The sequence below is a fragment of the Diabrotica undecimpunctata genome, chromosome 1 (assembly GCF_040954645.1).
Source record: "Diabrotica undecimpunctata isolate CICGRU chromosome 1, icDiaUnde3, whole genome shotgun sequence".
NCBI lineage: Eukaryota > Metazoa > Arthropoda > Insecta > Coleoptera > Chrysomelidae > Diabrotica > Diabrotica undecimpunctata.
In genome coordinates this window covers 75,003,588-75,019,526 of record NC_092803.1, presented here as the reverse complement: position 1 = coordinate 75,019,526, position 15,939 = coordinate 75,003,588, and the positions used below count along the sequence as shown (strand labels likewise).

The 15,939-nt window shown below is 31.2% G+C and overlaps 2 protein-coding genes across 2 annotated transcripts in view; one reads left to right on the top strand and one right to left on the bottom strand.

Annotated features, from left to right (window-relative positions):
• Positions 1 to 15,939, top strand: part of LOC140432302 (uncharacterized) — an 803,181-nt gene that overhangs the window by 189,916 nt on the left and 597,326 nt on the right. The gene's annotated exons all lie outside the window — the stretch shown is intronic.
• The window catches only part of LOC140450735 (uncharacterized), a 37,333-nt gene continuing 22,055 nt past the window's right edge, over positions 662 to 15,939 (bottom strand). The window contains exons 2-4 of the mRNA XM_072544407.1: positions 5,155 to 5,353; positions 2,513 to 2,673; positions 662 to 1,357 (exon numbers count right to left, since the gene is read on the bottom strand). Of these exons, the coding sequence (XP_072400508.1) occupies positions 809 to 1,357; positions 2,513 to 2,673; positions 5,155 to 5,353 (909 nt within the window). The 3' untranslated portion in view covers positions 662 to 808. The remainder of the gene's footprint in view (positions 1,358 to 2,512; positions 2,674 to 5,154; positions 5,354 to 15,939) is intronic.

Genomic DNA, 15,939 nt, shown 5'->3' with positions numbered 1-15,939 from the left:
AAATAATGTTCATATTAGTAGATACGAAGATTTAAAAATTTTTAAACGAACATTTGGCTTCATTTAGATGGTTCTTCACTGAAGACAAACAAAGCTCTGATTTATTGCAATCCGATACCGAAAATTTTTTAAGGGCCATATTTCACCAAATTCCAAGGTTTGAGACAATTATGAACTTCTACAGGGGTCATTGCATGATTAGTTGGACGGGTGGATTTGTATGGCGGAAATATTCGATATATTATTTTTAATTTATATTTTAATGAAACTTATTATTTTGAATGGAAAATAAGCCATTTTAACTGAAGAATAATTGGTATTATTTATTTCGTAAGATGAGAGAGTGGTAAACCTGGCTCAAATTGTCGATGTCGGTTCGTTTGTTTATTGCCGATGAGTTCTTGAGGATCTCACAGATTTCAATAAAGGAACTTTTCTGATGGTTATTTTGTTTCGCCAGTATTTCGGTATTTGTGAAGTCAATAGAAGGTCATTCTATTTCGGACGCACCTAACGGTGCAATACTAGCCTCCATATCCAATAGCATATAAACTCTTATAAACTCTATGTCATGTGTTATATTTTAGAGAACTGATCATTATTATTAAAAATAAAAAAAAGCTTGATTTGCAATTCTTTTTTTATATTAATTAAAATATTGTTAACCTTTTTATTATTTATTATAACCAAGTCAATGCGTACAATATATTATTGTGTCAATGAATCCTTTAAATAAAATGATATGATATGGTACAGACTAGGTACAAATTATAAATTACTATTGAGATTTAAAATGGTACATGGTGTATTAGAATGTATAGTTGTTTAGTCTACATTTAGTATATATAGGGTTTGGTCCGACAGTTGTTGAAAAACCTGTAGTAGTTGACTCGTAGCTTGTAGAAATCTCTTCAGAAGTAGTTGTTACGTAGGTTGGAGTAATCGTACTAATCGTAGAAATTGGTGACGTAGTTGAAGGAAGATTTGATGGCAACCATGTCGTTATTGTATCAGTTGTATTGTTGTCGAAACTTTCTACACATGACAGCATGATTATTGCTGAATTGCAGGCATAATTTTCGTCTTCGTAAACGCTGGAGTTAGCATTAAGAATGGCTGCGTTAAGAGCATCCTGAGGTACATTGATCATTCTGCTATTTATATCATTAAATTCTGCAATGTATTCTGTATTATAGTCCACGACTTTTTGTGAAACTTCTAATACGCATGCGCTGACCTCTTCACAAATATCCAAAGTCGTGTCTAATGCAACAAGTTCTAATAATTTAATATCCATCGATTCAAAATCCCTGCGTACGGTAAGGTTGGCGTTACGTATAGCAGTTGTAAGTGACACCTAAAAATTAAAATACATTTTCTAAATGCAATTTAAGAAACTTTATCCTCGAACTTAATCTTGTCGGTTAACTCATATATTATCATATTCGATATTTCAATTGAAATGGCCTTGCCACATAGATAGACTAAAAAAAATAGATAGAAAACCGCCCTTTTATTTGCAAACTTTTGGAATGTATAAGACTGTACATAATAATTCACGAATGTAAGAAGTCCTAGAAAAAATAGCAATTTGAAATTTGATGGATTTCTTAGAAATGTCGTAATTTGTCTTCTTTGGCTGCAAATTCAAACTTGACCGCAGTCTTTTTAAAACGCTCCGTAGATCGTCTATTTGTCAATGTCCATAAATATTGCACTATTCATAGTGCCATTTTAATTTTTATATCTGAAACAGTGGCAATAAAATAAGTTGAACACAGACATTTATCTCAAAGGAATCGTGAAAAAAAAAACCGTCGAAATCCAATTAAAGATTCACAAGAAAAATAGCTTCAAAATCATGGTACATTTGAGGTGGTGCGTTAATTTTGTAGAGTGGTATATATATATATATATATATATATATATATATATATATATATATATATATATATTTATATATTATAAATATATAATGTCAAATAATACATTTTTATGTATTATCTTTTATAAATTAAACATATCTCATTTTCCACATTATTGAAACGTGAATAAAAAAATTTTGAAAATGTACAATTTTCTTTATTATTTTAAAAATTCAGTTGACTATTGTAGTGTATTATTAAAAAGTTGATATTTTAAAAATTCCTCAAATTTTTTTATAATGAAAATAATGAAATACTAGTTCACGAAAAGGGTGTCAAATACAGATGGAAGAAATACTTTGACAGTCTATTAAATTATTAATTTTAGTAGAAAACTAGTTAAGTTAAAGTAGACGGTTAAAGCATTAGTCACCAAAATAAAAAGCGAGAAAATGGTTTAAGAACTTTAAAAAATAAAGAAATGCAGATGATATTCCTGGGGAAGAGTGTACAGAATTAGGAGAGACAGAAAAAAGTTGACTAACAGATTGTTTTGACAAACTTAAAGAATTAATTATATATATATATATATATATATATATATATATATATATATATATACCTATTTAAATAATTTAAGATCTTACCTCAAGCCGTTTCTCAAAGCTTGTTTGTAATGTGCTTAAATAATCATAGACTAATAAACATTCGTCTTTGACAGGGTCCGTAGGTCTTTTGTTGCTGACAGCTAAATCAATCTCATTTTTTAAGTAAATGACTAGTTCAGAAGTACGACTGTTAGAATAATCTAAAAACAAATATTTAAAAATCATTTATAATTTTATTTGCATTATTAAACATTTATGAATAAAAATAGTCATGATTTGTACTAATATTCTATACACCTAATATTTCAGGATGATCTGTATTAGTAATCAATAATAATTAACCGTGAATATTTCCTCTTTTCTTCATTTCCTTAAACAAAATCAAACCTTCCATGTTCCATATAGATAATACTACTTTTGTCTTTAATCCTGAATAATATTTAAATCACAAATAAACAAATTATCTTTAATTATTATTTAAATTATATAAAGTGGATTATTTCAGAAGAATATTGTCTCCTTAAATAATTTTAACATTGCCTCTTTCATACATCTATCTATAGTACATCTATAGTACAAGAATTTAGCTTATTTCAGCGACGCACCTGTATCCGAATCATTATCTACCTATATAGTTTCGTCAACTTGGTTAAATAATGTTCTTGACAGCTTTCATTTTCTAACTGCTGGGTAATCATATGAAATGCAAAGTATTAAAATGTAAAAATGGTTTTTTAATATTATTAACAAAAGATTAACGATTTGTCACGAATAAAACTAATTTGATTAAATAATATAACCCGTTAAGATTGTCAGAGTTCCAATCGTCAAACAATTCGTCAAGCAGAACACAATAGATGCATTTGACTTAGATTCAAACCACGTATATTACGTATAAAATAAACATTAAAGAATTTACTTCTGGATAAAATGTCTTCTCCAATATTTACGGCATACCACTATATATTTTTGTAGTCATTAACGAGGTTTTTTTATTAGTCCATATTTTTTAACAAATGTATTTACAAAACGTTAAGTTAGTAATGTCTAAAAATTTCATAAAATTTACAGTAGGAATTTAAAATTCAATAACCACACAAAACCCCTTAGAGCAACAGAATATTTAATGAAACAAACCTAGTTATAAAAATCAATTACTGGGTAATTGGCCAAGCCGAACCACCAAAAAATAGTTATTAGATTGTAATTAAATTAGTAACTAAACTTAGATCTAGCTATCTTAGGATCATAGACCATAATTTGCAATTACATTTGTTAGTTTGTAATGTTATAAGCTAAGGGAAGTGATGGGTAAGGTTATTTTCAACGTTAAGTAACTGAGAGAGAATAAAACACATCTTTACTACACAATGCCTCAATTTAGTCTAGTTGTTTTCGATCCGAATCAGAAGATAATTCCAAACTAACTTTGGACCATTCGATTCAATTCCAGTGCCTCTACTGCCACCTGGCTATCCAATATAATTTTTATAGTTCTATTCCTGTAGTTCCACTTAATTAATTCTTGCAAACACATCTATATAAAACAAATTTCTACTTGAAAGACAGTGGAGTAATTATCTAGGTTTTCACTAAGGCTGAACCTTGGTTTGCTTTCGTATACTCTAGCTGTACTCCCTTTATCTGTTTTAAAGCCGTCTGTATATCAGCATCTGCCATTATGAGATTCATTTTATTCGACTCTCATTTGTCTATTTCTGGAAAGATGACGGTCATCATCATCAACTTGTATGGGTCCACTGCTGGACATAGGTCTCCCTCAGCTCTCTTCATCTGTCTCTGTCTTATGTGGCTTGCATCCAGTTATTGCTAACATGCTTTAGATCGTCAGTCCATCTAGTTGGTGGGCGTCCTCTGCTCCGTATTGCTTCTTGCCTTGGTCTCCACTCTAAAATACGTTGTGTCCATCGGTATGGTGGTAATAATAATGGTACGGTAAACTGCTTTTAAAAACTTATATTTAGGTTGCATTGCATCTGATATCATTTCCAACTGTGGATGATTGTTTATTATCTCTCTCATTAGTTTATTTAATCCCGGTATCCTTTTTCCTGCTTCCTGGCATCATATCTGCCTTTTGTATATACTTGCCTTTGAAGCATATTTAGCTTTTCTCTGGTGGCCTTACCCCACGATTATATAGAAAGAGAACTTGCAGAGGAAATTTAAATGGAATGATACAAATCTGCTGATCTAGCAAATCAGCCGCCTTTCGTCATTGGCCCAAGAGCATAAAATGCGTTCAATCATCCATTAAATGGAACTGTAGAGACACAAATCGAAATCATAAACTTAAATTAAATTTTATGATGCGTTTATATATTATATTTAAAATTTAGTTATCAAAGAACAATTGCCACACAATGTCAACAGGAGGGTATTTAGTTCTCGTTGGAACAAAAAGTAATACATCAATGCTTTGCAATGTTTTACGAAAAGTTTTGAAAGTTGAAATTAATGTGCACTGTTGAGTAAGGTTTCTCTAATGCTAAAGGTTAACAATTTTTTTACTGTGGTATTACTTTGTTTAAAATTAAAGAATGTTTTGTATTTTTAAAAGTTTTTCATTAATTCTCATATAATCTGATGCAACTATATCCTTACCTTTAAAAGTAAATTAGTTATTAACATAAAATGATTATCAAGTATTGTTTCTTTACCTGACAGGTTTTGAATATTTCTTTCTAGAGTCTGTATACTGCTTTCCATTAAGATCCTTGCAGTATTTTGTAATGACTCCATTTCTGTTTTTGTTGTTGCTATTAGTGTTCGGGTTTCCGATATTAATTGTTCAGTCTCGTCATCTTCATAGTTAAATGATTGTATTAAATTTCTTACTTTTGTGATTTGCTCTGAATGCTAAAATTAAAAAAAATTAATAATAAATATTTTTAATAGAGAGTTTTACAAAAAGTTGATTTATACAGGGTGAGTCATAACTATTGGGACATAGACTAAGGACAGGTTATTTGGACAACAATATGGCTATTGGGCCAAATATGCCTTAATACAATGTTGCTGAGAAAAAAGATACAGGGTGTTAAAGTTAATTTTTGTTTTTCGTTTTTTGCTATTAGTTTCCCTGTATATTTATAAATTGCTATCAAAATTGGCACAGAGGCATAATCTTAGACAAGAAATAATATTTTATTTACAATTCCACTATCAAATACCAAACTAATAAACAAAGTTGCAACTAACGTAAGGTTTCCGTTTTGACGATAAGTCAAAACTAAACACACTTTAACTTAAGAGAATTCACAAAAACTCAAACTAAATGTTCTACATGGTCTCCTCCGATTTCTATGCCTTTTCTAATTCTTTTTATAAAGGATTTTCGGACGTTAAAAAAATATTATTCTGTCCCCTTATAAGATTAGCTGCATTTTGAATGTATCTCCAAAGTTCGTTGTGTGTATTAATTATATTGGCATAAACTAAAGACTTTATATGTCCCCAAAAATAAAAATCTAGCGGGTTGTACTTAGGACTTCTTGGTGGCCATTGAAAATCACTGCCTCTGCCAATCCATCGTTGAGGAAATACGTCATTAATATGATTTCTAACAACTAATGAAAAATGAGGTGGCGCTCAATCCTGCATAAATCACATTTTTCTTCTTACATCCAGTGACAGATCATCTAAAATATCACTAAGAGTATTTTCCAAAAAGAATAAATAAGAATCTTCATTTAAATTCGGAGGAAGAACATAAGGACCTAGTAGTTGGTCGCCTATAATGCCACACCAAATATTCAATTTAAACTCATGCTGAAAATGTCTAGCTTTAATAGCATGCGGGTTTTCTTCTTCCCAATAATGACTATTTCGCCAATTAAAAACCACTCGTTTGGTAAAAGTTGCTTCGTCGGTGAACAAAATATTCTTAATAAAGTGTCTGTCATTGCGATGTTTATTCAGAATACGTTGGCAAAACTGTAACCATCGTGGAAGATCTGTTGGAAATAAATTTTGAACAGGAGTGAAGTGATAAGGATGGAGGTTCTCTTTTTTTAGAATTCTAACAATAGACGACTGACTTACTCCTGTTGCTGCTGATAGATGTCGTGAACTTATTTCAGGATTTTCATCTACTCGAACCAAATGTTCATCTTCTTGATTAAGTGTGATTTGTTTCGGTCGTCCACGCCGATTTTTAGTGTGAAATGACCCAGTTTCACCTAAACTGCGATATAATCTTGCAAAAGTTTTGTGATTTGGTTGCCTTCTGTTTGCGTATAACATTCCATACCTTCTGGCTGCCGAGCGACCGCAAAAATTTTCTTGTGCGTATACGCAAATCATATCTCGCATTTCTTCATTAGTAAAATGATTGTGACGAGGCATTTCAATCAAAAAAAAGTAATGATTACTTTTAAAAAATGCAACATTACACTACACTGTCACATCACATCAAAAATAATTTACTCTGAACAAATGACATTTACCAACAACAATTATCTGACAGTCCAAAGCATACTTTTCATAAATCAAATAATATTTGAAATCCTTTTTTAAGACTCTAAGCAGTTCGACTGCGTTTTTATCGAAAACGGTTGAAATTATCATGTTTAAACAAGATTACCAATTTTACGTAAAAATGATGTTTACGTCATATTTTCTAATAAAAATTACTTCTGTTTCATCAGAAAAAGTTTATACACAATTTGATCATTAGGAATGATCTACGTGGCGCCCTCTATGACAAAAAGTAAAATTGTAAATGAAATACTATTTCTTGTCTAAGATTATGCCTCTGTGCCAATTTTGATAGCAATTTATAAATATACAGGGAAACTATTAGCAAAAAACGAAAAACAAAAATTAACTTTAACACCTGAATCTTTTTTCTCAGCAACATTTTATTAAGGCATATTTGGCCCAATAGCCATATTTTGGTCCAAATAACCTGTCCTTAGTCTATGTCCCAATAGTTATGACTCACCCTGTATAAACTAAGTGGCGAATATTTAGATCTGGAACTAAATACTTTATAGGTATATTTTTTTAATTAATAGCAAGCTAATCTTGCAACGTCCATGCACATAATGCCGCCCAAATCTACATTTGATCATTACCAATTTTAATAAATTTTTATTACTTTGTATTACTTTGATACTTTACATTGGAAATATTACAATAACAACTTGGTCCTTTCAATAAATTATTATTGTTGGTGTTTTTTTAAAGTCACAATGAATCGTATATCTGAATAAGAACACATAAAGATTTTAATGGTATTAGGATATTATGATAATATGTGTGAAAATCCAACAAGAAACGTGTAAATGTTTTTGACTATTGTTAATAACTTTTTTATTGTGATGAAAAGGTTTCCAATGTAAGTCCATAATACCAGTATATAAGAAATGAGTCAATACTCACAATCTTAAGTAGTTTTTATTATTTATTGATGGTAAATTTTGGGTCACCGGTTTTAAGGCTTACAATATTTGCCCCATCATCAGGCCCAGTATGTTAGTTTTAATTATATTAAAAATTACAAGCTAAAACAACTTAAAATAAACAACGAACAACTGAAACCTAATAAAATAATCAATCAATCAATATTAATCAGTTTACAACGTTCTACGCCGTCTTATGATTTGCAGTCTACATTTATCTCGGTTGTTCCAAAGGTTTTCTTGGTGGAGTTTACCGAAAGTATAAGCTGAATATAGCCGCAAATGTCAAAAATATTTCGGTTTGACAGTGTTTGCATGTTTTTATAATGCATAAATTGTATGCTTTAAATATAAAGAGGTAAAGCTTTTAAAAAGTACATTTTGATTATATTATTTTATGAATTCTGCAACTTTTAATTTATATCGAGCAATAACGAGTAGATATTTGTCTCTTTCGAGAAAAATTGCAAACATCTTTTGTAAACTGGCAACTGCTGATTTGACGATTGCCAAATCTATCCCCTAATCTATCAAAGGGTAATTGCTAAAAAAATTTTTAATAATTAACTGCAATTAATCTCCAAAGAAATAAATATTTACTCATCGTTGTTTTATATAAACCAAAAACTGCAGAATTCATAACATAATATAAACCATATGTACTTTTCTAACGCTTTATCTTTTTATATTTGAAGTATACAGCATCTACATTATAAAAACATGCCAACACTGCTATACCGAAATTTTTTGTTTCATGTTTGACATTTGCGGCTACAATCAGCTTGTACTTTCGATAAACTCAACCGTTTTCTTCAACTACCTTAAGTCTTTATCGATTCCTTCTGTCCAATATAATCTCGGTCCAGCTTGCTTTCTTCTTCCATGTGGTGTCCAGTTCAATACTTTCTTTAGTATTTTGTGCTCATCCATTCTTTGGACGTGTGCATACCATCTTATTTGATTTATTTTGATGTCCTGTGTTATACTGTGCTTAACACCCATAATTTCTCGTATTCTTTCGTTTCTAATTCTGTCTAATCTTGATTTTTCAGTAGCTCTTCTCCAGAAGTCCGTTTTTGTTACTTCTAAGGCTTTTAAGTTTTTTCCTTTCAGTGACCATACCTCACTTTCATATGTAACAATGCTTTTTATAATGCTGTTATAGATTTTGTGTTTGTTTTCTCTGGAGATTGTTTTGTCACAAAGTCTTTTTCTTAATATGCCCTATCCCTAAGAACATTGGCGATTATCATGGCCCATTTGACCATATCTGCAGCCGTTCTGAAAAGTTCTATTGACGTTTTCCCACTCCCTTGTCTCAGATTCTTCAGCCAGTAGGTGCGTCTTCTCCCCGGTCCTCTTTTGCCTTTCACCTTCCCTTGTATGACGAGCCGCATCAATTCATATTTCTCGTTTCTTAGTATGTGACCAAAGTAGCTCATTTTTCTTTTCTTTATAGTGTTGAGTATTTCTTTATCTTTTTTTATTCTTCGTATCGTTTCCGCATTTGTTATGTGTTGTGTCCAAGATATTTTCCACATTCTTCGATAACACCACATTTCAAAGTTAATGAGTTTTTTCTCTGTCGCCTCTGTAATTGTCCAGGCCTCAACTCCATATAACAGGACAAAGAACACGTAGCACCTCAATACTCTACTTTTAATTTCGATGTTGTGTTTTGCATTGCATAGTATTGCTTTCATTTTATTAAAAGCACTTTTAGCTATCCCAATACGCCATTTTATTTTCGTAATTCTATCAAATTATTCATTTAGTTCGCAACCTGAGGACTGATATTTGTGCACCCTGCCTAAAAGTTTTTCTTTAGCATAAACACTCTCTTTCTCAATTTTGTTCTTGCTTACAACCATGATTTTTATTTTATTTGTATTCAGTGCCATTCCATACTTTCTGCAGTGTTGGGTAATGCGATCAACCAAGATCTGCAGTCCTTCTCTGCTGTATCTAAAATTATTCAGAAATGCTCTGTTAATAAATATTCCTTCATTTACGTCTTCTAATGCCTTTTTATACAATTCTTCTAAATACATATTAAAAAGTAAAGGGGAAAGCACACATCCTTGTCTTACTCCACTATTTATAGGTATTTCTTTCGATTTTTGTTGGTCTATTCGTATTATGACTTTCTGATATCGGTATAGATCGGCAGTGATTCTCACGTCTTCGTCATCTAATTCTGTGTTTTGTAGTATGTATTTTTGCCATTCTTCGGTGTTGTACTTTGTCGAAAGCTTTTTCGAAGTCAACTAGATATATGAATTCGTCGCAATTGACATCTCGACATCGTTCGATTAGTGTTTATACAGTAAATAATGCTTTTCTAGTGCCAAAGCCTTTTCTGCATCCCAATTGGTTTTTAGCTATTCTATCATCTAGCTTTTTATAGATACGTTCGTGTATCACTCGTAACAACACTTTTAAAATATGGTTCATTAAGCTAATTGTCCTGTGTTCTTCACATTTTCCAAGATTAAATTTTGTTCAATTTCCCCAATACATATATATTCAGTTTTCTTGATATTTCTTTCTCTGATACTTCTAGCCCCCACAGTTCGTATTCTTCGATAATTTTACGGGTCATATATTCAAGGTATTCATAGTCTTGGGCCATCACTATCTGGTCGTCTTCAAAACTCAATGTGTACAATATTGCGTCATTTAGAGGAATTCCCATCATCTTCATCGCTTGCTCCGAGTAGATCTTAAACAAAGTAGGAGAAACCTAGCATCTTTGTACCTCCCGATACCTCCTGACCTTTCTTTATTTTACTTGTGTTGCTAATGTAGAGGTCCCAAACAGCCTTGATTAAGGTTACACTAATATTTGCTTTCACGAGAGCTTCCCAGAGTTTTTGTTGTAGCACACTATCATAAGCTTTTTTTAAGGTCCACGTAGAGGAGAAGTGTTGATTGATTTCGTGCTACTTTTTTTTATTAGCTGGGTAACAGTAAACAGATGGTCAATAGTTGATCTATCTGCTCTTAAGCCAGCCTATTCTTCCTCCATATCACAGAATTCATCTTCCATTCTCTTTTTGAGGAGTTTCCCGTAAACTCTCGAGATGGTTCTAAGCACTGCGATTTCTCGATAATTGTCACATACATACATCTTTACTTCCCTTCTATGTACTGTCGTGATAAACGATGTCCTCCACTCCTCCGGTATACTCCCCCCGTTAATACATTTTCGGTAAAGGCTGTCTAGCTGCTTATATAGTTTGCTTGTACCGTATTTGAGTAGCTCAGGAATGATATTGCCAGGGCCTGGTTATTTTCTATTCATTAATGCTTGGAATACTCGTGCTACTTCTTTGTCGTCAATCCTAATTGGGGAAGCTATTTTATGTACTTACACCTCTGATTGTGTTTGAGGTGTTTGCAAATATTCTGCCCTTTCCTCCGCCAGTAGACTTGCGAAGTATTCGTCTCATTTATATAGGCTGATCGGTGAGATAATGTCTTTAGTCTTATCTTGTTCAAGAGATTAAAGTATCTCACACCACAAGTAAGTGTTTATTTTGGAGCAGTTTCTTTCCCAGCTTTCGTTTTTCTTCTTAGTTATCGTACCTCGTACGTTTTTTGGGCTGTTCGGTATTCGTTTTTACTTTGATCAGTATTTATATTTAAGTGTTTGTGGTATTTATCTCGTTTAATCTTAATTTTTTCTCCGATTTCTTCATCCCACTAATATGGCGTCTTCTTCTGCTGCACTTTTAAAACATTGTTTTATGTAATTGTAATGGTGCTCAACACTATCCAAGTTTTCTTGAAAGAGCTTTTCGTCGAGTCGCTTTTTGTATAGTGCCTTTGTTCTTTCATGGCTGAGGCTATCCACGTCTTGTATATTGAGTTGCGTATTTTGTCGGGTATAATGAATTTCAAATTTCTTGATTGTTGGACAAAAGTGAATTTATGTATTCCTCGCTGCTGGAAAAAGCCGTTAAGCTTGTTCTCAGATTCTCAGATTGTTTTGTTCACATATGTTGATAAGCTTATCTCCATTGTCGTTTCTAGTATCTTCTCCGGATTTAGTAATCATTTTATCTTTAATTTTTTTTACCTGTTCTCCCATTTAGGTCTCCTAATAGGAGTATTTTTCTTGATGTTCCTATTTTTGATATTTTGTAAGATAGTTGCTCAAATAACTCTTCTTTATCTTTTAATAAAGCGTCCTCGTTTACTGTATAGATACCAAGAAGATGGTGGCTTTACTACCACGCAGGGTAAGGTTAAGTTTGATGATGCGCCGATTCACTGATTCCCAGTATGCTATGCACCTAAGTCTTTTTCGTATAAGTATGGCCAGTCTTTGCTGGACTCTTTGATCTCTCGGTATTCCCGAGAAAAAATGGTCGTATTCTCCTAGGTTTTCTGATCCTTGTTCTTTCTCTTTAGTCTCGGTAAGTACTAAACTATCCATTTTTGATTGATTGACTTTCAAAATTATGTCGTAAAGTTTATTGGAGAGCCCTTAAACGTTCCAAGTGTCAATATTCATAGTCCGTTTTCTAAGCTTAAGTAGATTTCGTTTCTTCAATCGTTTTCGAGGTCTGTTAGCGGAACTTTTAACCTTTAAAGTTTTTAACAAGTATCAAGGGGTTAACCCGATGCCTCAACCCCCATCCTGTAATACCGGAGCATTGATTTCGGAGTGCCGCTCCTAGACCGGTTGCCTTCTCTACGTCTCAAAGAGACATGTCCCTTTATTTCTTTTATCGTATCCCCTAAAGGTTGGATTGTCATCTTTAGTAAATAATAGTAAGTGATAAAATAATAATAAATAATAGTAAATAAAGCAATCAGTTATAACAATAATTTAGAGAGATTTACAAAGTAAATATTATATTGGGACGTTAATGTCATTGGGTGTAATCAATCATGTAAACTAGATTGAAACTGCACCATATACTCAGTCATTAGTATATGGTATATTATAGCGGTATTATGTGAAAATTGAATTATACTCACAACAAAACAAAATTACTACTTACATATCAGATACAGCAAACTCCATAAACCAAGATAATCCTGAAAACCATCTTTCTCCTCAAGGAATCCATTCACTCAAACCTCGAAATGTATATAAAATAAAGAAAGTTATACATTCCAGGGTTTGAGTGAATGGATTCCTTGTGGAATGAAAAAGGTAGTTTTCAGGATTATCTTAGTTCATAAAGCTTTCCTGTATGTAAGTCATAATTTTGTTTTGTTGTAATTATAATTCAATTTTAACACAATACCCCATAATATGGTGAAGTTTTTGTCAGATTGGTTATACCCAATGGCACTAACGTCCCAATATAATATTTGCTTTGTCAATCTCATTGTCAATTAATGTTATAGCTGCATGTTTAATTTGATATTATTAATTATCATTTTATTACGTTTTAGTTGTTTTTTGGTTGTTTTATGTTGTCTTAGCTTGCAGTTTTTAATATAAATATGTAATACTAATATACTGGGGCCTGATAATAGAGCAAATATTGTAAGCCTTGAAACCAGTTAATCAAAATTTACCATTATTAAATAATAAAAACTACTAAAGATTGTAAGTATTGACTGGTTTTTCATATACTGATATTATGGACTCACATTAGCAACCTTTTCATTACAATTAAAAAATTATTAGCAATATTCAAAAACAGCGATTTTGTTATTTTGCAATAACTTTTTTGTTTATCATCCGATTTTAATTTAGCATATCTTATTTTGATGATCTTTTTATCTAAAAAAGTTGTATGTTGACGTCAAATCTCTAGTTTTTTATTTTTGAGCAAAATAATGAGTTTAGCGTTTTGATTGTTTATTTAAAAATATTTCCACTAAAAAATTGATGAATCCCTAAATAAATCTTTTTGTATTATCTTATACTACATATTTCAACTGTCCAATACGTCTATACAGTTGTGACGAAAACATTCTTATTTTTTTTTAACTTGATTTGTCTACAAACTAAACATAAAAATCGGGAAGCAGTTACCGAGATAATTTTTCGACTGTTCTAACAACCATTCAAATTTCGTCATTTTGTGTCATGTGGAATAATTTCACCCAATCATGTCAACATTAGACTGATAATTGCATTCAGTGCAATTTTCAATCCCTATGACAACACGATCGAGTTTGACAACTTCATCCAAATAAATTTCAAAATGTCACGTTTCGGCAATGAGAATGTTCAAAGTATAAATATTATGCGTGGTAATAGATCTTTAGCAACGAATCTAATGTTAACTTAAATTTTAATAATTGTACTTTCACTAACTGTACTTTTAATAAATAAGTGTTTCGTTATGTTGAGTTATGATTTTTTTTTTTTTTCGAAAAATTATCCGCCGAATATCCCTCGGACATTGATGAATGCCTCATAATTTCATGACAAATTTCTCAAGCTCGTTGCTTGGTAACAACCAAGGAACGAGCTTTCAATTGTCATGAAATTATCTCGTCTGTTATCAATGTCCTAGGAATATTACTACTGATAATTGACGCGTTTCATATAATAAAACTCGCACTGTATAGACCTTTTATTATTAGATATTTTGTGTAATGTACTTTTAATGTTTTATAAGGGTTTAAACTTTTATAATGTATCTATATATATAAATTTTCTAAAAACAAATTTTTATACATAAATAATTTTGACCGGCGTTCTGAATTTATTATCTTGTGTCATTTTTATGTCCGTATTTACAGTCCGTTCGCTCAGTTTGGGAATATTTTGGCAGATTTATTGTTGAAAACATATTTGTTTAAATTCAAATATTGTTGTATAAATTAATCATTACATTTTTTCTCCCCTGTATTCATCCGATCCTAATAGTACCGCTGAGGCTCGGGAATACATCTCGCTAAAGACACAAGAGCGTAAGTCGTTAAGAGGGAAAGACGTAACCCTAGAGTGAACCATCATATTAAATTCGTTTTGTTCGTTGTTTTCATAAAGTAGTGCAAACCATGGTAATTAGACCAAGCGGTAAGTTTTACCTAGTTTTACCTGTACCTATAAATGGTTTTTGATTGTTTATTGCAACCATTTAAATTTTGATAGTTATTTGCACCTATAGGTTAAAGTTCATTTATCTTACCAGAGCTATCGAAGGAATAGTTCGTGTTAATTAATTCCTAATATTTAATAATTTACATTATTTGTTGAATCCCCACAATATTATAACACAAAAATTTCTACCATATCCCAGTTATAGCGGCAATTAACTTATTGTAACTGACTTCTTTCATTGAAAAAAAAAGAAGAATAACAATAAATATTGAGAGTGTATATTCATTAATATTTATGAAAAACTTTTTAGTCTATAAGCGATCATAAAATTTAAAAAATAAATGTTTAAGCCTTATCTTAATTGATCCAATTTTATTTTCTTTTTAAATTTAATTTTAATATTTTTTTTGCTGTAATATTAGCTATAAGCACAAGTGCTTAGTTGTACACTAATTTCCAGTTGATCAAAATGTAACCAATATAGCAAAAATGGATTATTTAATTTAATGTACACGATGCCCCAAATGGGTATGTTTTGCAGGGTATACCGTAAACTAGAGCAGATAGAAAGAAAGTACAAAAACGACAGGATTTTATATCTCCTTATTAAGAAAAATTAAAAATAAAACTATATTGGAGCTTTTGATAGATATATTCTCGAAGGGTTCAGTGGCATGTAAATTTTTTAGGGAAAAAATTACCGTTTCATGTTTTCCTTATATGGGATACTCTATATATTTTGACATTTTTCATTTACAATTTTAATTTTCCTTCAGCTGAAATTAAATTTACAGTATGATGCAAATGTATGGAATAAATTCATTATTTCAGAAACAGACGACTTTTAAAAGAATCTTAAAACACGTTAATCTTAATTTTTGAATGGCTATGAATATCAACTGCTATATATGTTGGACATTACGTCATCATTGTCTGCGTAATGATTTTTTTAAATACAAACCAAGGTCACACGTTTCGAGGTTTCGTTCAAACGGATTTGCTTGAAAATTTGGATTTAC